At 39.2% G+C, this 24,440-nt stretch overlaps 1 protein-coding gene and 1 pseudogene across 1 annotated transcript in view; one reads left to right on the top strand and one right to left on the bottom strand.

Annotated features, from left to right (window-relative positions):
* The window catches only part of Znf277 (zinc finger protein 277), a 77,993-nt gene that overhangs the window by 24,343 nt on the left and 29,210 nt on the right, over positions 1–24,440 (bottom strand). The window contains exons 5-6 of the mRNA XM_008829801.3: positions 16,100–16,191; positions 68–178 (exon numbers count right to left, since the gene is read on the bottom strand). Of these exons, the coding sequence (XP_008828023.1) occupies positions 68–178; positions 16,100–16,191 (203 nt within the window). The remainder of the gene's footprint in view (positions 1–67; positions 179–16,099; positions 16,192–24,440) is intronic.
* On the top strand, positions 8,962–9,655 carry LOC103731436 (annotated as a pseudogene).

Here is a 24,440-nt window from a genome sequence, read left to right as displayed (position 1 = left end):
TTAAAAAATTCACAAGAGGTCTAAGATTAAAACAGGTTTAGGTTGTGATTTATAAGACAGCACTTACTTGTCAAGCTTCTTTTGTAATGTACCTAGGAATTCACTGCAGTTTACAATGTTGTCTGGCAAACCAATATTGAAAGCATGTTCTCTGGCCATGTGGTTTAAAAGAACAGCTCTGTGAAGAAATGTGAATAATCTCTATTATTTATATATCATCTAGGAACAAGTCAGGCTAGAAACAGCATTTCTATAACAGAGAGGATTAGCAAGTATTAAATAGCAGCATAAACCATTTGAGCCTTGTCAAAACTGACATGTTAAACAATGTGTACATACATATACAACCATAACAGTATTGAAAGGAAAAGCTCCATTTTGAGACTGGAAGAGCACCAGGCTCTATCCTAAAACTTATTAAATAAATTGTGCTGTCTCTGTGTTTCCAACTCACTGTGAGGATGATGGTTAATTTAGTCAGCTTTCCTGGGATAAGAAATACTAGAGAATTGGGAAAGCATTTTTTTTGTGTATGTCTGGGAGGGTGTTTCCATAGATTCATGTGAGTCAGAGTACACAAGTGGGAAGCCGCCCTCAGCAGTCGGATACCACCCACTTGATCTCCCTCTCCTAGAGCTGAGACACTCACTGTCTGTTTCCTGCCTTCAGAAACCTGAACTCCAAGCCGTCCAGCCTTGAGACTCCAGAACTTAACACTTGTGGTCTCAGAGCTTTCAGGCCTTTGGCCTTGAAATGAGAATTACACTTTGAGCATTCCTGATTCTGCACTCTTTGGATCTGCATGGAGCCTGGCTCCTGGTATCCTAGGGTTCTAACTTTGAGATACTCAGCCTCTATACCTGAAATCCCTCCAACAAATCTCCTCTTACAACCCTCTTAACCCACATACATCCTGTTGGATCTGTTCTGGAAAATCTTGACTAATACAATGGGGAAGAGAAGAGCCAACCGGCTCATAGAAAGATGTCCTTCTATGACATGGATGGGATCATGGATCGTTAACTAGAATAGCATTAGATAGAGAATATGAACCTTCTGTTAACAGATTTGTTACAGGTAAGGGTCATGATAACCTGAAATACAATGACCAGTCTGCTGATAAGTTTATGCAGGAAAGAAATCCTTTTTCAAAAAATATTTTATTTATTATTTTTATGTGCATGAGTGTATCACTTGCATGTATGTGAGTGTACATGTGTTGTGCAATGCCCCGGAGATCAGAAGAGGGCTTTGGATTCCCCTGGAACTGGAGTTAAGGATGGTTTGTAGCTGCCACGTGGGTGCTAGGAATCGAACCTGGGTCCTCTGTAAGAGCAGTTCAGTGCTCTTAACCGCTGAGCCATCTCTCCAGCCAGAAATCTTTTTTTAAATAAATTTAAATTTGTTTTTAACTGATATGCAAAAACATAATGATATCTATATTTATGTGGAAACTTGTAATTATTTTGATACATACATATTGTGTACTGTTTAAATCAGATTAAACATATCTGTTCAGATGTATCATTTCTTTATGGTGCAAACATTCACAGTTCTTTCTTCTAGCTTTTGTAATGTATAGTGCATAAGCATTAGCTATAGTCACCCTACTGTGCAATAGCTTACCAGAACTTCTTCCTGCTTAGATGAGATTAACTATGACTTTTACACACTGACCAACTTCTCCTTTCCCATTAACCCCCTCCCACCCCAGGCTCTGGTAACTACCATTCTATTCTCAATTTCTATGACATCAGTTTTGTTCTTAGATTCCACATGGGAGGGATCTCGTGATACTTGTCTTTCTGTGCCTGGCTTATCTCATGTGACATAATGTCTCCCAGCTCCATCCTTGTTGATATGAACTCTTTTATATGGTTGAATAGTATTCCATGGTGTGTGTGTGTGTATGTGTGTGTGTGTGTGTGTGTGTGTGTGTATCACATGAACATTTTAATTTCTGTAATGTTTAAATAGCAAAAAATATGTGTACAATATATCCTACTGGGATTTTATCATAAATAAAAGTGAGAGTTTGGGGGAACTCATCAATACACATCATTTTATTGATAAGCATTTATCGACAGCAATACATATAATATGCTTATTGGTCTAGCTTCCTTATTTTATTCCTCCAAATTGTTTCTGGATAGAGGTTTTTGGTTTTTATTTGTTGTTTTGTTGCTTGTTTGTTTTTGTGTGTGTGTTTTACCTTGAGAAAATAAAACAACATCCTCTATAAATGTTTGTTAATTTTTTCTGTTCACAATATGGTGTCACATTTATTGATTGGTGGTTAATAAGCTCACTTGTGTAGTTGCTTAATGATAATTGATAACTTCAACTTAAAATACTTGTTGGGATAGTTCACAGTGCCTCTCAGGCCTTCAGAGTTTTCCCAGTCCGTCTTAGTGGAAGACCTCCCCCTAAACTTTAGGGCAGGGCTTATGCTGTAAAAGAGTCTGCATAGAAAGAGACTGAGAGCTTCTTAAAGGAAATGGGATAGAAAGATGATGCACAGGGGCAGGAAACTTCATACAACCCCAACAACACTCTACAGTTGGGCATAGAACCTTAAGATCCAGAATGGTCAAATCACACTTACATGTATATGCCTAGGAATTTAAGATGAGATGTAGATACCAATTATTCCTAGATGGGGTCAGAAATAATAGTTAGCTCAACGGTAGATGAACTGAATGGTCTCCTTCATTTCCAGATCTTGTGAGAGCCAAGATCTTGGCCATTACTAATTGTACTGAATATACTCATAGGAGGCTTGGTCCTCCTTCAACCTCTGGGGATTAAAGGCCTGGAATCTAGGATTTGAAAATTAGGAGACTGTAATCAAACTAGTGGCTGACGCAAGGGGTGGGTTTAAGACCATGCAGTTGGCCGAGATAAACCAATTCATTCTTACTCTTAAGGACATTTGAGAATCTGTTCCTCAGGGGTCATATAGGCTTAGGAGGAGGCCCTGGCTACTTTCCTCTACCAGCTCCACCTATGTAAAGATAAGTCAAAGGTCCTGCTCAACCACAGCTGGCTTCAGTTGGAAGCATGGAGGAAATGTTTCCTCTGTGTTGCCCTTCCTCTTTGTAGACTGGACACTGGTTCAAGTCCATCTGGTGGGGTCTCCATGACCTCCTTAATCAAGAGGACAGGTGACTCACCATAGTTACAGGAGATGTTGAGAGATGCTCCACAGCCCCCTGGAACTTAGTTCACCTTAGAGGGGAAGGAGCAGTCCTTTAAGTTCCTCTGACCAAATTAGTATAAGCCTCAAAATATGGCTGTTAAACACCGAAGAAGGTTAGTTCTACCAGTCTGGTACTTTTAATTACCATGTACTATGTAGATAAAGCTTGGGCAAAGACCAAAGGTTCTCAGATAAACCTTGACCAGACATATATTATGTTCCTTGAGCTAGTTGTATGTATATTTTGTCAGTAGGTTGTTGGACTACTATGGTTTCCTCTGTTTTTTTTAAAAAGTAGCAAGGCATTATTTCTCTCACACATTGTCTAACCCTTCCACCATGGTTTCATCATTTAAAGTGTACCCATTTTTTCCATTTCTCCCTTAATAATACCTTTGCCCTATGATCCCACCTCTCTTGAGCTCCTTCTTTCCCTTTATCCCCAAGGTTCTTTGGATAACACCCCCCTTAAAATAGCCCCATTTTTATCCATATCTCCCTTATTAACACCTGTTTCCTACTGTTCTTCTCTTTCAGATTCTTTCTTTTCTACTACCTCCCTGGTTCCTGTAATTATGTTTGGATACATACACACTTCTAAGGATTTGGTGCTAGTATCCACATATGAGGGAGAGAATATATTATTATTTTTTTCTGAGTCTGTGGTACTTCATTTAGTATAACAGATTCTAGTTCCATCCTTTTATTTGAAAATTTCATGATTTCATCTTTCTTTACTACTGACTAAAACTCCATCGTATAAATGAACCATATTTTCATTATCCACTCGTCAGTTGATGGACACTTAGGTTGCTTCTATCTCTTAGCTATTGTGAAAAGTGTCTCTGCAATAGGATGAATTCTTCGGCTATATGCCAAGGAGTGGTATAACTGGGTCAAACGGTAGGTTCATTTGTAGTTTTTTAAGAGCACCCTACACTGCTTTCCATATAGGTTGAACAAATTTGCAATCCCACCAGCAGTGGAAGATTGTTCCCCTTTCCCCACATCCTCTCCAACATTTGGTATTATTTGTTCTCTTGATCTTAGCCAGTCTGACAGGGGTAAGATGAAATCTTAAAGTGGTTTTAATTTGCATTTCCAAAGTACTAATGATGTTGAACACCTTTTAAGATGTTTCTTAGCCATCTTTAATTCTTCCTTTGAGAATTGTGTATTTAGTTCCTTAGCCTATCTTTTAATTGGGTTACTTCCTTTCTTGATTCTTTGTTTTTTGAGTTCATTATATATTCTGGATGTTAAACCTCTGTCAGATGTGTTGCTGGTGAAGATTTTCTCCCATTCTGTGGGTTTTCTCTTCACTTCCTTGGTTGCTTCTTTGGATGTACAGAAGGTTTTTAGTTTAACGAGGTCCCATTTGTTGATTCTTGACCTTAGTTTCCTGAGCAATTGATGTCCGGTTTAGAAAACCTTTTCCTACACCTATATCTTGTAGGCTATTACCAATGTTTTGTTTTAACAGTTTCAGAGTTTCAGGCTTCACATTAAGGTATCTGATCCATTTGAAGATGATTTTTGTGCAAGGTAAAAGATAGGGGTTTAGTTGAATTTTTCTACAGGTGGAGATCCAGTTTTGCCAGCACCATTTGCTGAACATGCTGTCTTTCCTCCAGTGAATGTTCTTGACCCCTTTGCCAAATACCAGGTGGCTGAAATTGCATGTACTCATATTTGGGTCTTCAATATTGTTCCATTAATCTATGGGTCTACTTTTGTGCCAGTAGGATGTTGTATTTATGACTACAGCTCTGAAATACAATTTAAAATCTGGTATAGTAATCCTCCCAGCATTGCTCTTAGTGCTCAGGGTTGTTTTGGCTATCCGAGGTCTCTTGTGCTTCCATATGAATCTTAGGATATTTTTTCCATTTCTGTAAAGAATGTCATGGGGATTTTATTGGCATTGCATTGAATTTGTAAAGGGCTTTTGGTAGGATGGTCATTTTCACAATATTAATTCTTCCAATCCATGAGCATGGGAGGTCCCTCCATCTTTTAATGTCTTCCTCAATCTCTTTTCTTTAAAGATTTAAAGTTTTCATTGTAGAGGTCTTTAATGTCTTTGGTCAGGTTTATTCCGAGATATTTTATTATTTTTTTGCAGCTATTGTGAAAGGGAGTGTTTCCATGTACTTTCTCTGACTGCTTGTTATTGGTATATAGAAATGCTATGGACTTTTATAGATTAATTTTGTAACCTGCAACTTTACTCAAAGTGTTTATCATTTCTAGGAATTTTCTGGTGGAAATTTTGGTGTTTCTTAGATATAACATCATATTGTCTGCAAAAAGGGATTTGATCTTTTCTCTTCTAATTATTACTCTTTAATTTCCTTCTCTTGTCTTATTGCTCTTGCAAGAGTTTCAAGCACTATGTTAAAAAGGAGTGGGGATAGTGGACAGCCTTGTCTGGTTCCTGATTTCAATGGGAATGCTTCCAGTTTTTCTTCATTTAGAATGATGTTGGCTGTGGGTTTGTTTATATGGCTTTAATTATGTAGAGGTATGTTCCCTCCAGTCCAAATCCCTCTAGGACTTTGAACATAAATGCATAGTGAATTTTGTCAAAGGCTTTCTCTGCATCTATTGAGATGACCATGTAGTTCTTGTCTTTGAGTCCATTTATATAATTTATGATGTTTTTTGACACATATATTGAGCCATCCCTACATCTCTGGAATAAAGTCATCTTGATCATGGTGGATGATCATTTTGATGTGTGTCTGTATGTGTTTTAAGTATTTTGTTGAGAATTTTTGCATCTATGTTCATTAAGGATATGGGTCTGTAGTTTTCTTTTTTGGTTGTGTCTTTACCTGGCTTTGGTATTAGAGTGATGCTGGCTTCGTAGAAGGAATTTGGAAGTTTTCTCTCCATTTCCATCTTTTTGAATAAATTAAGTACTACTGGACATAGATCTTCTTTAAATGTCTGGTAGAATTCTGCTGTAAATCCATCTGGTCCTGGGCTTTTTTCAGTCAGGAGGTTTTGTATTACTGTTTCAATTTCCTTATGTGTTATGGGTCTGTTTAAGCTGTTGATCTCTTCTTGGTTTAGTTTTGGTGGTTCCCATACTTTTAGATACCTGTCCATTTCTTTTAGGTTTTCAAATTTAGTAGCGTATAGGTTTTTAAAGTATTCCCTTATAATGTTCTATATCTTTCTGGTGTCTGTTGTCTCCCCTTTCATGTGTGATTTTGTTGATTTGGAGGTGCTCTTTCTTTTGGTTAACTGGGCTAGGGGTCTGTTTATCTTGTTTATCTTTTCAAAGAACCAGTTCTTGGATTTGTTAATTCTTTGTATTGTTTTGTTCTATTTCATTCATTTCTGCTCTGTTTTTTGTTATTTCTTCTTGTCTTCTGGGTTTGGGTTTTATTTGCTTTTGCTTTTCAAATGTCTTGAGTTGCAATGTTAAGTCATATATTTGTGTTCTTTCTGATTTTTTAAATGAATGCAATGAGAGTTATAAACTTCCCTCTATGGGCTGCTGTCAATGTGTCCCAGAGATTTTGTTGTATTGTATTGTTCTTTTTATTTAGTTCTAGGAATACTTTTATTTCTTTCTTAATTTCTTCTTTGACCCATTCATCATTCAGGAGTGTGTTGTTTAATCTTCATGTGTTCATGTAGTTACTAGGGTTTCTTCTGGCCTTGATTTTAAGTTTTATTGCATTGTGGTCTGATAGAATGCATGAAATTATTTCGAGCTTTTTGTATTTGTTGTGGCTTGTTTTGTGCCCGAGTATACTGTCGATTTTGGAGAAAGTTCCATGGGGTGCTGAACAGAAAGTATATTTTTGGTGCTTGGGTGGAATATTCAATAGATATCTGTTAGGCCCATTTGATGTATGGTATTGTTTAATTCACATATCTCTCTGTTAATTCTCTGTCCTGTTGACCTATCTAATGGAGACAATGGGGTACTGAAGTCCCCAACTATTAATCAGTTGGGATTAATCTGGTCTTAAAGTCCCATAGTACTGTTTTTATGGAGCTGGGTGCACCAGAGTTTGGTGAATATATGTTCATGATTTTAATATCTTCCTGGTCAGTTGTTCCTTTGATCAGAATGAAGTGGCTCTCTTTATCTCTTCTGATTAGTTTTAGTTTAAAGTCTATTTTGTCAGATATTAGAATTGCAATTTTTTTCTTAGGGCTGGGGTGCCAAGAGAAGAAATGGGCCAGTGCCCCTGCTAGGAGGGGAGATGGGGTTGGGGAGCTGGGAGGGTGAATGAGGCTAGGGGAGTCAAGGCACAGTGGGCTCTGCCAAACTTACCCAGGAAAGCTGCTGGCCCCAGGAAGCTGGGGAGCTGGGCTGCCATTATTTTTGTTTTAAGAAAAGAGCTGAAAGTAAAATGATTGAAATGAAAATTTCTCTGGAGTTACTCAAAAGAAGATTTGAGTGAGCAGAAGTAAGAGCCAGTGGACTTGCAAACTGATCAACTGAGATTTTTAAAAAAGGTATACACACACACACACACACACACACACACACACACACACACACACACACAGAGGGAGAGAGATTCCAAAACAAGGGAAGAGAGAAAGTAGCAGAAAGAACATCTGAAAAAATATTATGGATGGAGGAGGGGGTATGGATGTGAGTGGGAAATATTGTATGAAATTTTAAAAGCTCAATAAAAATAAATGTAAAAAATGAACTAGAAAAGAATAACATAGAAACCAACAAACTTCAAGTAGAATACATGTAAGAGATCCATAAGTATAGATATATACTGTCAACAGGGAAAGACAAGTTTAAAAGAAAATGAAAAATAGTCTCTCAAAATATAGAAAGGATCTGTATGAGCAACCTCTGACTTCTAATGAGAAATTACAGATATGAGAATGCAGTGAGTTGACAGAGTCAAAGTGCTGAATGAAAAGGATTGCCAACTATGAGTTCCATATGCAGTAAAACCGTTTCTCAAAAAAAACTGAGGAAGGGGCTGGAGAGATGGCTCAGTGGTTAAGAGCATGCACTGCTTTTGTAGAGGACCTAGGTTCAGTTCCCAGCACCCACATGGTGGCCAACAACCATTCCTGACTCCAGTTCCAGGAGCCCTGGTGCTCTCTTCTAGCCTCCATGGGCATTGCATGCAAGGGTGAACTTCCATGCAGGCAAAACACCCACACACATAAAATAAAAATAAATAAAAAAATTAATAAAGGAGGGAAAAAATGAAGAAATCAAAGTACCCCCAGACACCCAGAAAGCAAAAGAATTCCTTTTGAACAGATCTGTCCAGTAAAAATTAATGAGAATCCTTTAGGCTGAAAGGAAATGCACTTGACAGGAATTCTAAGTGAAGAAGTCTAGCACCAACAAAGATAATTCCAAAGGTATATAAGAAAAAGCAATATAAAAGCATTTTTTCTTATATCCAATGCAAAATAAAATTGCACAAGCAGTAATCACAAAACATGTTCATAAGCTTATAATGTGACGATGTCATTTATATGACAGGAATACAGCACACAGGAATAGGGAGAACAAATTACACTGGTGTCAAATTCTTGAGTGCTACTGAAATTAAACTGCTACTAATCTGAGCTAGATTGGTTTAAGTTAAAATGTTAATTGTACTCCCCAGGCTCATACCTAAGAAAATGGTTCAAAAATATGGTTAAAGTGGGGTGGGGGCAATAAGCAGAGGTACAGATAGGGGATGGGATCCAAATACCATCAAATTTTATTGTATAAAAATCGCAAAACTTCAATTAATAAAAAGTAAAATATGGTTTGGAAAAAAAAGTGCTGCTTACCTTGCCCGCCCTACAGTGCCACCATCCTGGTGGCTGGCCAGGTGTCTGGGGCCCATCTGAACCCAGCTGTGGCCTTTGTCTGTGCCTCCTGGCACTGAGTCCTGGGTAAAGCTGCCCACTCTGATTCAGACTTTGGGAGTCTTGAGTACTGGGATCATTTTTGGGATGACTATGATGCAATCTGGGGCTTTGCCAACAATGAATTTATTGTCTCTGGCCCCAATGGCACAGCTGGCATTTTTGTCATTCACCCCTCTGGACACTTGGACATGGTCAATGGCATCTTTGATCAACTTATAGGCACAGCCTCCCTCATCTTGTGTGTGCTGGGTCACTGTTGACTCCATACAACACTGTCCCCTATGACCTGGAGGCCTTCACTGTGGACCTTGTGGTCCTGGTCACTGGCACCCCCATGGGCTTCAGCTCTGGCTCTGCCATCAACCCAGTCTGAGACTTTGGCCCTTGTCTTTTTACTGTTCTGCTCTTCACAATCAGCTGACACTGGTCTCTCCACTTCTGAGTACCACTGCTGGCGTCTTCATGTACCAGCTTATGATTGGTTGCCACCTGGAGCAGCCCCTACTCTCCACTGAGGTAGAGAACGTGAAAATGGAGAGTAGATCTGAATGGGCAGCAACCATCCCCCACTGCTTGTTCTCTTGAACATCTACTGACTGAGTGGGGGCCACTCTCTACAAGCCCCTTGTGATGGCTCTTTGAAGGCTAGGAAGCTCCCATTTACCCCCAACCTGTTGGGTGACTCCCTGTAATGTCAATAGGACATTGGGCTCTTAAAGCTGAGGTGGGATAATAGGATCATCCATCATTTATTTTCGCAAAAAAAGAGGCTGTGCAGTGGTTTTGTGTGTGTGCATGTGTGTGTGTGCATGATTTCTCAGACATTCAGGGCAAGGTACCAAGTTTTCAAAAAGAATCCCAGAAGTTCAAAGGAGCCAGGAGGAAGGGAGAAGGTGATAACATCCATCTGTGAGTGAGGAAAGCACAAATGTATGCATGTTTCAGGGTCTCCATGTGGCAGTAGATACAGATGTGTGTTTCTGAGTGTGTGTGTGTGTCTGTGTACACATCAGCCAATTTTTAAAGTGGTGCTTTTCTAGGCTTTGGGAAGGGGGCTGGGACAAGGGGGCCACAGTTCTCATGTATAGCTATGGGATGCCTGATAGGAACTGTGCAACATGTTTCTGTTAGAAGATAGGTGTTGGAGGTAGATGAAGTTCTGATTGTAAGTTCCATGTTCACTGTTTTTTGTTGTTCTCTTTTAAAACACACACACACACACACACACACACACACACACAAACACACACACAGAGAAATGCTATAATCTTAGGGATAGTGGTAGGAAGACACCACTTTAAAAAGGATTTTCCTTCCTTTAATCCTCTACTCAGCAATGTACCCTTGCCTTCTATTAAAAAAAAGAATAAAATGTGTTCCTAGAACAACAACAAACAAACAAAGCAAAGGAATTAAAGTAAAAATATCTATTCGATACAAGAGAAAGCAGTAATGAAGGAGAGGAATAAAAAGGTATTAAATCATACAGAAAATAATACCAAAATAGTAGAAAAAAATCTTATTAATTAGTAAATACATTAAACATAAATACTCAAGTCAAAAGGCACAGATTGGCATAATGGATTAGAAAATTTATGGTTTAGAAGTATGCGCTCTACAAGAGACACACTTTATATTCAAACATATACGTAGGTTGAAAGAAACAGCTTTTACATTCCATAGTCAAGAGTACAGAGAGAGGTCAAAGGTAAACATAGGGCAACAAGCACTCATTCTCTATCCTTGTCCAGCATCTGCCTCCTCTGTGTCTGTCTGTTCATTTTGTTTTGTTTTTCTGACATGGTCTCAAGTAGCCCAGGTTGGCCTTGAATGCCTGATGCTCCTGTGTCCACCTACCAAGTGCTGGGATTACAAACATATGCTGCCATGCCCAGCTTGTATTTTAGTTCTTTTTATGCCGCTATTCTGGGAGAACAGTTAGGCCTGCAATACAGCAAAAAGCATAGTGAATACTTTCTGATAAATGGTTGCTAAGCAGTTTTATCACTGTGCAAACAAACCTAGATGGTCTAGGTCAATCCACAACAAGGACTCTTGATGCAATCAAGAGACAGAGTAAACATGAGATTTATGAGGCTGCTGCTGGCCTAACACAACACTGAATGCTACTTTATAGCAAATCTGTTTTTTTTTTTTTTTTTTTTTTTTTAACGTAGACTACATTCTAATGTAACGATAAAAAGTATAGCACACTGGGCTGGGCATGGTGGTGCACGCCTTTAATCCCAGCACTTGGAAGGCAGAGGCAGGTGGATCTTTGTGAGTTTGAGGCCAGCCTGGTCTACATAGTGAGTTCCAGGACAGCTGGGGCTACAAAGAGACCCTGTCTCAAAAAAAAAAAAAAAAAAAAAAAGACACACACACACACACACACAAAAGTATAGCATACTGATACTTTTATCTTGGGGGTAATCAATAGCTACTTAATTGCACTTAAAGCCCACTCAATGGGAGAAAACTCTTGTCTGTAAACCTAGCCAAATACACATTGCTGGAAAGGTCATAGATCTTAGAGAAAACCTCAAGGCTCTCATATCCTTAGACAAATATAATTTCTTACTAGGAGCAAAATATAGATCCTTAAATTTACAGACAAGTATCCCAGTCACCACCCATCAAAGTAGCTTCTTTTCCAACAGATAGAGATTATTACAGAGTCACACCACTGATCACACACAAAGATTCTCTGTGAATTGCTCAAGCCTAAGTGGCACATCTAGGATGCAACCTCTACACCTAAGACTCACAGAACATAGAACAAGGGATGAAGAGAACACTAATGCATCTTTTGATTCCCATCAATGAAGCTCTCTCATGAAACAGCGGGCCAGGAACACAAAAGGCCACAAATGGCCAAAACACAGAGAATAAGAGTCAGCAGAGTGTGGATCCTTGAACAGGACTTCTATATTGAGGTTCACCCACCCAGGATTCAGGGACCATTGTGGAAGAGGGGACGGAAAGATTGTTAAGAGCCAGGGAGGATGTACATGACCATACGGAAATAGCCTTACAGGCTCCTGGGACCCTTCTCATACAAACCTACAGCAATGGTGTCAGCATGCACAAGACCCATGCAAACTTAGGCAGACAAAAACTCGGCACACAACTGTGGAAATGAACAGCAGGCCCCGATCTTAGTCGAAGAATTATTGGCAGCTGATTACTGCTGGGTGAGGAAAAGCAGATCTTCTTGAAGAGACTCTAGATAGGCTGACTAAACCCTGGTGGATGAACTTGCACTGAGGGACATCTTGGGACACTAACTTTACATAATAGGCCTTAATATAAATGACAGAATGAATGAACTCCAGTGAAGGGCTGTGGGAGGGTGCCAAAGGGGAAGGGGGAAAGGGTATAAAGATGATTTTATGTATGAAAGACACAAAAATTCAATAAATTTTTTTTTTTTTTAAAGTATAGCATAGTACAGTATGATTGAGGGTTAGGACCTTGAGTCCACCCAACCTCCAGAGAAGAGAGGGAGGCTGCCAGTAGTGTTCAGTAATTTAATCAATCACACCTAAAAATGAAGTCCAATAAAAAACCTGACACCAATGCTCAGTGGAAAAACATTAATGTGTCAGGAGGAGGGCAAGTCTGAATACCTTGGGGATAGAAATTGGGCATTCAGAACCCTCCAACCCATGCCTGCCTTTTCATTTGGTTGTTCCTAATCTGTGTTCTTTGTAATGAAACTAATCACAAGCACAGTGCTTTCCAGAGTTCTATGAACCATTTTAGTGAATTAGCCAAACCAACAGAAATGGCATGTGGTTTGGAAACTCTTTGTAGTCAGCTGATTGCAAGTTCATGTAGCCTGGGATCCCTTAAACTTCTGATGAGTATCTAAAGTGAGTGCTTCCCCCACTGGAAAGCAGTGTAGAGAACTCCTAAAAAACTAAAAATGAACCTACCAAAGACCTGGTTGTACCACTCCTTGGCATATCTCCAAAGGGTATCCTATTGCAGAGATACTTGTGCAACCATGTTTGTTGCTGCTCTTTTCACAATAGCTAAGAGATGGAAACAGCCTAAGTGGATAATGAAAATGTGGTACATTTACACAATGGAGTTCTACTCAATGATAAGAAAGTTGAAATCATGAAATTCATAGGTAAATGGATGGAATTAGAAACGTTATACTAAGTCAAGTAACACAGACTCAGAAAAACAAATAATGTGTGCTCACCCTCATTTGTAGCTCCTAGCACCAAATCCTTGTATGTGAGTATATCCTGATGAAACTACAGGAACTAGGAAAATGGAAAGGAACCAGGGAGATAAAGGGAAAGTAGGAACCTAAAAGAGAAGAACAGTAGAAGAAAGGTAAAGGGAGAACTGGGTAAAATAGGGATACTTAAATGGGAGTGGGGAGGGAGGGTTATATAAAGAACTATGGGGATAAAGGGGAAGAAGGAGCCCAAGAGAGAAGGGACCACAGGAGACTGGCATTATCAAGGGAGAAATGGGGAAAATGGGGATACTTTAAATGGAGAGGGCATGGAGGGAGGGCTAGAGAGAGGGGAGGGAGGGAAGCGAGATAAATAATGCCTAGCTAGTGCAAAAAACCAGGGGGAATCATAGTACAAAAACCTATCAACAAATTAGAATACAATATCCCTACACGAGTAGGCTATATAACAAGAAACTGTCAGACAGGAAAAACCTTCCTTTGAGTTGTTGGTCAGGGTAGTTCAAGAGACTCCTAAAATTACACAAGCTATTGCTATAGCCCTTGATTGCCTCCCAGAGCTTGAAGGTAAGACCCTATTGCTGAATAAAGGACATACTTCAGACACAGAATTTGGAGCAATGGAGCTGGAAATGACCTGGAAGCCACTTCCCCTGAAGGCTAGTTCTCATAGCTTTGGAGAGCACTATACAAGCTGCTAAGGGAGAACATCAATCGATCTTCCAATCCCAGCTTCAAGGTCTAATGACCACATCAATAACTGGCACAGCAAATGGCATTGGTGTAGTAGTGGCATGTCTATCTTGGGGGTAATCAACTTCTACCTAATTGGACTTAAAGTCCACTAAATGGGAGGAAACTCATGTGATACTGTAAACATAGCCAAATGCATATGGTTGGAGGGGTCATGGATCTTAGAGAAAACCCCAAGGCTGTCACATCCCTAGACAAATGTAATTTCTTGCTATGTGCAAAATATGGCTCTTTATATTTACAGACAAGTATCCCAGTTATCACTCATCAAAGAAGCTTCTTTTGCAACAGATGGAGACTATTACAGAGTTCCACAACTGGTCACAAACAGACATTGTCTATGAATTACTCAAGCCTAACTGGCAGGATGCAAGATCTACACCTAAGGCTCATGGAACATAAAACAAGAGGTAAAGAGGACACTAATGCATTTCTCAGTTCTCATCAATGGAAGCTCCTTCATGCAACAGGAACACAAAAGGTCAGTGTAGAGAGTAACAGTTTGCAGAGTGTGGGTTATTGGACAAGCCTCCTATATTAAGCTCTATCCACCCAGAGCTCAGGGACCACTGCAGAAGAGGGAGTGGAAAGATTGTAAGAGCCAGGGAGGAGGTATGTGATCATATGGAAATAAGAGTCCTACAGGCACCTGGGTTCTTGGTCATATGAACCTACAGCAATGGTGTTAGCATGAGGAAGATCTATGTAAACTCAAGCAGGCAAAATTCCAGCACAGAACTGTGGAAATGGGCATCAGGCCCCAATCTTAGTCGAGGAATTATTAGCAGTTGATTACTGCTGGGTAAGGAAGAGCTGACCTTCTTAAAGGGAGGGACTCTAGATAGGATGACTAGACCTGAGTGGATGAACTTGCACTGAGGGAATGCCTGGGGACACTAGACACGATAGGCCTTAACACAAATGACAGAATGTATGAATTCCAGTGGGGGTGGCAATGGGTGGGTACCAACAGGGAAGGGGGTACAAAGATGATCAAGATTAAGATGGTCTGTATGAAATACTCGAAAATTCAATAAAAAATTTACAACAAAATTTAAAATCTTAAAAAAAAATAAAGTGGGGATAGCCATGTTGGGGGCTGTCTTAAACCTGTAAAGTCTAACTCTCTGTGATTACTATCAGAAATGAATGGAAGTACAGCAGCTATTGGAGTAATTGAGGCTGGAAACAGAATTAACAATTCTCTAAGCTTCTTCTTTTTTTTTTTAAGGCATTCTTCTCTCCCTCCTTCCCTTCCCCCTTTCCTCTCTCTCTCTTTCCCTTCCCCCTCTTTCCCACCCCCTTCTTTCCTTTTGTGTATGCTACAGTATGCATGTGGAGGTCAGAGGAAAACCTGTGGGATTTGGTTCTCTCTTTCCACTATCTGGGACCTGCAGACTGAACTCAGGTGATCAGGCTTGGTGGCACATCCATTAAACCATTGGTCCCTTTGTCTTGTGTTTTTAAAAAAATATATTTTATTTATTAATTTTATTTTATGTATATGAGTGTATTGCCTGCATGTATGGGAGTGTACCCTTGTCGTGCAATGTCTATGGAGGTCAAAGAGGGCTTCGGATTCCCCTGGAACTGGAGTTAAGGATGGTTTGTAGCTGCCATGTGGGTGCTGGGAATCGAACCCGGTGCTCTGCAAGAGCAGTCAGTGCTCTTAACCGCTGAGCCATCTCTCCAGCCCCACTTTGTCATTTTTAATACTCAAAAGTGAAAAAGCAAAAACTGCCTAAGATGTACAGTTAACGGGTTAGTAGAGAGAAGGGCATCTGCAGTAGTTTGTTGCCTATAGTCTTGCCAGTCCGAAATTATCAACAGTATTAAGCATAAATATAATTTCGGCATTTTACGAATTTACTCTTTGCTCTGCTAGAACAACCACAGTCCATCTCTGATGTCAGGCATCATTTAAAAAAAAGTTTTACTGGTTGGTATATGAAAGTGTGGATCCAACCCACGGAATTTAATTTATATAACCAACAGCTGTGGGTATTTTGATGAGCTTTCAGATTAAAATCAGTAACATTTAAAGCCAGTTAATGGCAAACCTGTTTCCGAGGAATTCCTCACTGCAAAACATACAAATGCCACGAAAGCTGGTATCATTTCGCTCTTGTTGCTGTTGCTCCAGAATTTCTTTCTGTAAATTTTAAACAGATTTATAAGATTATCATTAATAACTGCAGTTATTTCTTTCTGTAAATTTTAAACAGGTTTATAAGATTATCTTTAATAACTGCAGTTATTTCTTTCTGTAAATTTTAAACAGATTTATAAGATTATCTTTAATAACTGCAGTTAGTGAATGAAAAATGCCAATCAGAATGAGAAGAAACAGTATAAAAGTGAAAAACTAACATGTGAAAGCTATTCGCATTTCATATCTCCATTCTTGTGTTGCATGGACACTCCAAGTCTGCACATTACACAACAAAAGACCACTCCGCTTACATGGCAGTGCAAGAAACTCAGTCAGCAAGAGAAGCTCTTACCACCCTTCCTTAACCTTCCTTTGGTCTTTGTCGTGTCCTCACTCTCACATCACATGGAAATGTTTAGGTTCTTTGACTTATTCTTATCACTACATCTCCATTTAGCTTGTAACCAAGTTCTGATCATTTAATTTCTCTCACTACCACCAATGGGAGTTTAGGTTTTGTTATATTATTATGAGATTACTATAAATAAATCTTTAGAGCTACCCTGATCACAATTTCTTTTCTGTTATAGATGTCTATCAAAAGGAGAAAAACTTTTATTAAACACTGTTTTCATGTACAATTAATTATCTTGTTATACAGCAACTCAAATGCTTAAAATGCTTTATTAAGTCTGGCGCTAATTGGGGTTCTACACACTGTCTTTTCTGGAGGTCAGTTTGTTCCCTTCCCTTTTTCAATTTATAAATATGTAGTTGCTCACCAAGATCCAATCTGATTCCTCTTTCCGACTACAATACATCAGCTAAGACTACACTAAAGTACTGAGAAGATCTGGACTGGAAACATGAATTTCTATTATTAGTATTTTATTATCTCCATAATACCTACTTAAAACTAACAAAAAGTTGGTTATTTTATTTTATTATTGAGTTATTGTGCATTTAATATATCTTAATCAAATTTAGAACCTCTCTCTGCTCCCCCCCCCAGTAGATTTCAGGTATTCTGTCATAGATGTTAAATCCTATCTGGTCAAGCATTTGTACCTGGATGTCCCTTGGTGCAAGTTCATCCACTGGAGTCCAGTCAGCCTATCTAGAGTCACTCCCTTGAAAAGTTTATTTTTATTTTATGTATATAAGTGTTTTGCTTACATGTACATTAGTGCATTCATGCATGCAAAGCCTGCAGAGGCCAGAAGAGTGTGTTGGATCCCCTGGAACTGGAGTTATGGGTGGTTGTTGGTTGCCATGTGGGTGCTGGGAACTGAACCTGGTTCCTCTGAAAGAGCATCCAGTGCTCTTAACCACTGTGCCATCTCTCCAGCCCCTCATAATACTTACTTTTAAGGTACGAATAAAAATGCTATCTTTTGGGTTGGGCATGGTGGAGCATGCCTGTAATTTCAGCACTCAGAATTTCAGTCTCTGAGGATCACAAGTGGGAGGCTAACCTTGGCTATCTAGAGAGTTCAGGCTAGCTTGGGTCATACAGCAGGACCTTGTCTCAAATACAAAACAACAAAACCCAAACAGAAAACCCAAATAATAAAAGTACACAAAACACCATCTCACAGTATTGTTGATAAAATTAACTCAGATAACTTATGCAAGAGTTTAAGTTGTACATGGGTCACTAAACACTGGATACTACTATTTCTAACCCACATAGATTCTTATTGCTTATTACTCATTAGCTCAGGTGATTGTTGCCTGTTTTATCTTCTGGAGGGAAACGAAGTCTTCCAGAAGTCACAATGCTATTCTCGAATCACATCTGCATCCTTCTTTAAATTTCCTTATATCATAGAGCTCCCAATAGGACCTTTATCTTATTGCTCATCTACAAAAGCTCAGAGAACAGCATAAAAGGAGACAGTGTCTAAAGTCTTAAGCTATGCTATATAGCATTCCTGGAAATGTATCATCAGACATCTAGAAATATTCTTTCAAGAGAAAAATGATGAAGCTATTTTAACAAAAATCAGTTCAGTAAACTTCTGACTTCCATCAATGAATAATGGATATCAAGCTTATTATTTCACGGTAAACTACTATAAAACAAATCGTTTTACATATTTTATCTGTTTTTAGGTTTTGGATAATAGCATAGGGATGTGCTCTTTGAGAGAAAAAAATTACACATTAACAGTTTACTGCTAGGAAATATTTTTCAAACTGTAACACAGGATAACTGAACACTACTGAAGAGTGGTGTTCAGAGGGGGGAAAAAGTTCAGGAAAAAAGTTCAGGATGTTAAAGTTGGTGGAATTTGTGGTATACACAGCACAGAGAATAAGAGTCTGCAAAAGTGTGGGTCCTTGGACAGGACTCCTATATTAAACTCCATGCAGTCAGGGCTCAGGGACCACCGTGGAAGAGGGGGTGGAAAGATTTTTAAGATCCAGGGAGGAGGTGCACATATGGAAATAGAGTCCTACAGGCTCCTGGGACCTTGCCATATGAACCTACAGCAATGGTGTCAGCATGCACAAGACCTATGCAAACTCAACCAGACAAAAACTCAACACTGAACTGTTTAAATGGACAGCAGACCTCAATCTTAGCCGAAGAACTATTGGCAGCTGATTACTGCTGGGTGAGGAACAGCTGATCTTCTTTAAGGGAGGGACTCTAGATAGGCCGACTAGATCTCAGTGGATGAACTTGCACTGAGGGATTTTTGGAGACACTAACTTGACTCAATAGGCCTTAACACAAATGAAAGAATGCCTAAAACCCAGTGTGTGTGTTTTGGACCAATGGAGAAGGGGATATAAAGATGATTAAGATGGTCTGTATGAAATACTCAAAAATTCAATAAAAAATTTACAAAGAAAAATAAAATAGTAAGAATGAAGAGTGCTGTAGAGAAGGACTCAGCAGGCACGCATTGGGAGTCTTACTTTTTGGCCCAGTACTAAGCTACATATTCTGTTAGGTCCAACAGAAGAGTTTCTAAGCTATGGGACTTAAGAGGTTCTAGAAGTTTTAGAATTGCAAGATACTGGAGTTCTGACAGAACAGAAATGCCTGATTCAATGCTTCATACATACAGCAAATACAAAAAGGCACTTTTTAGTCCACGGAGGTTAGTTAGGCTTTTCTGTCTGAGAAAGTCGTCACAGATACAAGGAAAAAAATTCAAAAGAACAAGATTAATATATCAGAAAATTAATTTTTTTGAGACAGTATTACTATGTAGGTCAAACAGAACTCAACCTTGTGATCTTGCCTTAGCCTCACAAATGCTAGAAATATAGGCATGCCACCACCATACCTGGCATTAACTGTTTTTTTTTTTTTTAAAAAAAAGCTTAAGTCATTTTTACATAAATACAAGTTGTCAGCAAAAGAAGAGAGGTACTAGAAAAAGAAAACTAAATCTGTGAGTTGGAAGATAGCCTGGTCTATACAGTGAGTTCCAGACCAGGGCTACATAGTTTGACCTCTCTCTCTCTCTCTCTCTCTCTCTCTCTCTCTCAGAAACAGCATTTGAATGCATGTTTCTCAGGCTTATGACGATTTTAACCCCAATTTTGTTCAGAGGAAAAGAAATCTTACTTAGCTTAACAGATTCATTTTGATTTAGTGCAAATAGAAAGGATTTTATGAGTGATTCTAAGTCAAGTAAGGTTTTCTCTGGCTAAAATTAAGTTCTACTGGTGGAATCTGAATTGCACAACCAAAAAGTGTTGGCAACTCAAGTTATTTATAAACTGATTATTCTTAAGAGAGCCAAATTTGCACTAAATTAGTAAATTGGAGGCAGTACTGAATAGACATGGCAATAAAGTAAGAAGATGCCTAGTCAGCAAAGTGCCCAAACCATGCTGTTCTTTCACTTTTCAGTTCTGGAACAATCTCATACAGTGATGAAGTGGGTGTATATATGTTAGTAAGAGAGACATGGTTCTGACCATGCACAAGCTGTCCTTGGGGATCTTTCACAGACTTTGTAACTGACATGATTATTTTCAAGTCAAACTCCTAAGTTGCCCTGTAAGTCAAATTCACTGCTGGGAGGTGCATGTGGCATTCAATTCCCTCCTCCCACGGTCCTTTTGACAGCCTGAGGAAAAAAATTCTCCAAACCCCAGTTTGAAGAATCTTAATGAGTTTATTGGACTTGCTAAATGAGCTTGGGGTGCGGGTTTACTTATAGACAAGTGGGTACCCCCCATTCACAGCTGATGCTGAAATTCCACACCCAGACATAAATCCTGTCGTTCCAGATAGACTTACAAAATGGCCAGGCCTCCCTCGTGGTTTTCCCAGCTTTTATACCCTTAGCCCCTCCCCTGCAAGTGGTTTCTTTGCAGAGCGTGGGAAGGAGGCGGGTCCATGGCTTGTCATCACAGGGTGAGAGGAACATCTTCCGGGTCACACACCTTCTCTTATATCTTTGGTTATTTCTCAAAGTTTTTCCAGTATATAGTAATTGTACAAAATAATGAACTTCAACGTAGCATTTTCATACATGCATGTAACATACTTTGATGATAGTCATCCTACAAGTACCTTCTTCTATCCATTTTCCTACCAGCTTTTCTCCCCATTCCACCTTCTGTTTCTCAGACAGGGTCTAACTATGTTCTTCAGGTTGGCCTTGAATTCCTGGAGTTAACTGATCCTTCTGCCTCAGCACCCTGAGTACTGAGAACTATAGGTGAATGCCACCATGCCTGGCCTTGCCTACACTCTTTAAAATCCCTCTAAAGGGCTGGTGTGATGGCTCAGTGGTTAGGAGTATATACTGCTCTTCTAGAGGACTGGAGTTTGGTTCCCAGCACCCACACAGGTGGCTTACAACATTCTGTAACTCCAGCTTCAGGGGACCCAATATCTCTGGTTTCCATGGCCCCCCCCCCCCCCATACATATGCATGATCACATACACAAACAAATATAAAACAATAAAACAAACAAAAAAAATCCCCCCTAAAGACATTCCATGCTCATGGACTGACAGAATGAATACCATGAAAATGGCTATATTACTAAAAGCAACTCACAGATTTGACATAATCACCATCAAAAGTTCAAAACTTTTCACCAAACTATAAAAAAAAACAATCCTTAGATTCATACGGAAGCACAAAAGACCTCAATAGTTACAGCAGCCTTTATCAGAAAGAGCAATGGTGGAGCCATCACAATACCTGATCTCAAATTATACTACATAGCATAGTAACAAAAACTATATGGTATCATCACAAAAAGAGACATGGTATTCAATGGAATAGAATGAAGAACTCAGAAATAAACCCACACAGCTATAACTACCTAATTTTTGACAAAGGTGTTAAAAAACATATGCTATGAAAACATATTCTACTATCCACTGAAGCCTGGTGGGTTGTATACAACTGTAGTCAATGATTGTCCTTCTCCCAGTATCCACCAGTAGCCAATAGTTCAGCAGGGAGGGGTAGGGCCCTGTGAGCCCTTCTCTGATCCATGATGAGCTGATAACAAGCCCAATCTTGTGCAGGCAACCACAGCTGCTGTGAGATCATTTTTGAAAGGACTGAACTATATCCTGAAGACACATTTCACAGTTCTTCTCCCTGTCTTCTGGCTCTTAATTCCTTCTGCTCCCTCTTCTGGAATTTTTCCTGAGCCTTAGAGGGGTGGTCTAAATGCTCTAAATGCTCTCAGCACCTTCAACAGCCTTAAGTCCTGCATTCACCACCATTCACTGCAAGAGAAGCTTCTTTGACTTAAGGATGAGTGAGTGGCACTTCTCTGTTAAATATTTAGAGTTTTGGCAACATGTCAATTTAGTTAAACAACAGTAGTGAGTTCTCCCCTAGAACCCAAGACTTCCCTAGTCATGGACTTTTGACCAGGTTTATAGTACCAGGCATCTATTGTCTCCTCTGGAATGGGTCTCAAATCCAATCTGAAGGGGGCTGGTTATCTCCCAACAGTCTGCCACGACTGCACCAGTGAGCATATCTTGCCTGGCAGTTGGGTGTTGTAGTTCATAGGGTTCAGAATTAGGTAAGATGGTTGATGCCTTTTCCCCCTCAGCTGCCTACATGTCACCTTGCAGTACTAAGAAAGCTAGCCAGCAGGAAAGAAGCTTCCAGCTCAGTTTGATTTTTCTGTATCTTGCAACCAAGGTGTGTAGTGTTTACAGTAAGAACCTTATTACTTAGCTCTATTTTATCTTTTCTCTAATATTTTATTATGAAATTAATCTTTTCAATAGAAAAGGTGAAAGAATAGTACAATGAAAGTTACTATACTTCATATTTACACACACACACACTATTCACGCTACACATACGCATACATATACACATTTTCTGGTTGAATCATTTAAAAATAACTCACAGGCATCATGACACTTCTGCTGTAAATGATTTAAAGTGCTTTCTGTTAAGAGTTAGGACAGTCTCTTAAATATAACCACAAAACTATTATAATTACACCTAAGAAAACCAGCAACTTTAAAATAGCACATAGCACCTAGGGAATATTTAGATTTTTTCTATTGTATTCTCAAGAATATATTTGAATATTTCTCATCAATTCCATAACACTGTAGGTTCATACATTTCAGTCAGTTGTTAGGTACTCTTGTCCCTAAACCTGAAACCACAAAATAATTCACTAGCTAGGATGCAGTTCTCTTCTGTGGAAAAGGAAAATTTCCTGAGTTCAATAATAGTATTCTAAAGTATATGAATGACTGCTAGGAAAGCCTGGCCACTGTAATATCTCCATGTAATCAACTCAGAATGTATTCGGCCAGACAAGCTCACTGAGGGGCCAACTATATTCATTCATCTGTGGAGACCCAGTGTGCATTGTAGACAGAGGCACACAGTGTTTACTTTATGGAGTTGGTCTCTATTTCCTCAAATCCTCTAGTGAGGAAAAGCTGAGGCGGAAGAAAGCCAAAATGTCACTACTCCTAATACTTTTATTTTCATTGCCCTTGAGTTCTATGATGCAAAACAACAATCCAAACCAACCCCCAGTCAAGTCCTACAAATGACCAAAACCCAACCAACCAACCAACCAACCAACCAACCAACCAACGAACCAACCAACCAACCAAACAAACAACCAACCAACCAACCAACTAACCAACGAACGAACGAACGAACGAACGAACGAACGAACGAACGAACGAACCAACCAACCAACCAACCAACCAACCAACCAACCAAGTCCCAAGCAAAACAACTGCTGGTGTCAAACTCAGCTTTGATTTCTGTTTCTGACTTCGCAGCAAACATGCTTATAGTCACTGATCAGGCATCAGCATAGGCTACTTGGGCAATCAAGAAAAGTATATTTTCTTTTCCCTTTATTTCTTCTTTTCTTTCATACTTCTCTCTTCCTTTGTAAATCATAGCAGATGATATAATTAGTTGGAGCATATGTCTAAAGTCACTTATGAACAAAGAGATAACATTAGGAGACCATCCATAGTAAGTAACAAAAAGATGTGCAAATCACAGCTCATTAGCTTTGTGGTTTTACTTTTCTAAGAAATTTCATGCTGGGCCATATATTATGTTTTATTTGTGGATTTGCAGAACAGAGAGTTGAAGTGAATATCACAGATGTTACATATTTGAGTTTCTCAAAGTAGTTGATATGATGAGATGAAATTTTCATTACATAATTGGTTTGGATGAGTATCAGAGTTGTAAGATTACAAGATCTGCTTATATATTAGGCAATGAGTCATAATAACAAGCTGTACGCTTGTCTGGTTGGTATAAAATGTCAAATAAAGTATCAAAAGGGGTCAGTGCATAGTCTTTCATCTTTATTCATGAGCTGAAACCTTAATGAAACTGCAGGTGTACCAGATGGTTCTCAACAGCTACAGGGGACTGACATACAGGTAGAAAAAAAGAAATGTGGGACTGGAGAGATGGCTCAGCAGTTAAGAACACTGACTATTCTTGCAGATGACCAGAGTTTGAATCCCAGCATCCACATGGCAGCTAACAACTTTCCATAACTCCAGTTCCAGGGGATCCGACAGCCTCTTCTATCCTTCGTTGGCATTGCACAACACAGGTGCATTTACCTACATGCAGGCAATACACGCATACACGTGAAAATTAAAAAAAAAAGAAAATGTGACTTAGGGTGAAAATTATAAAAATAACTGAAGCTGTTGGGATCTCTCAGTCCAGTAGAAACCTGACAAATCCTTTTTATTTTATTTATTTTAATATTATAAAAATTAAAAACAT

The sequence above is a fragment of the Nannospalax galili genome, unplaced genomic scaffold (assembly GCF_000622305.1).
Source record: "Nannospalax galili isolate Female #2095 unplaced genomic scaffold, S.galili_v1.0 scaffold674, whole genome shotgun sequence".
In the NCBI taxonomy this organism is placed as follows: Eukaryota; Metazoa; Chordata; class Mammalia; order Rodentia; family Spalacidae; genus Nannospalax; species Nannospalax galili.
This window is presented reverse-complemented; position numbering and strand designations above follow the sequence as displayed.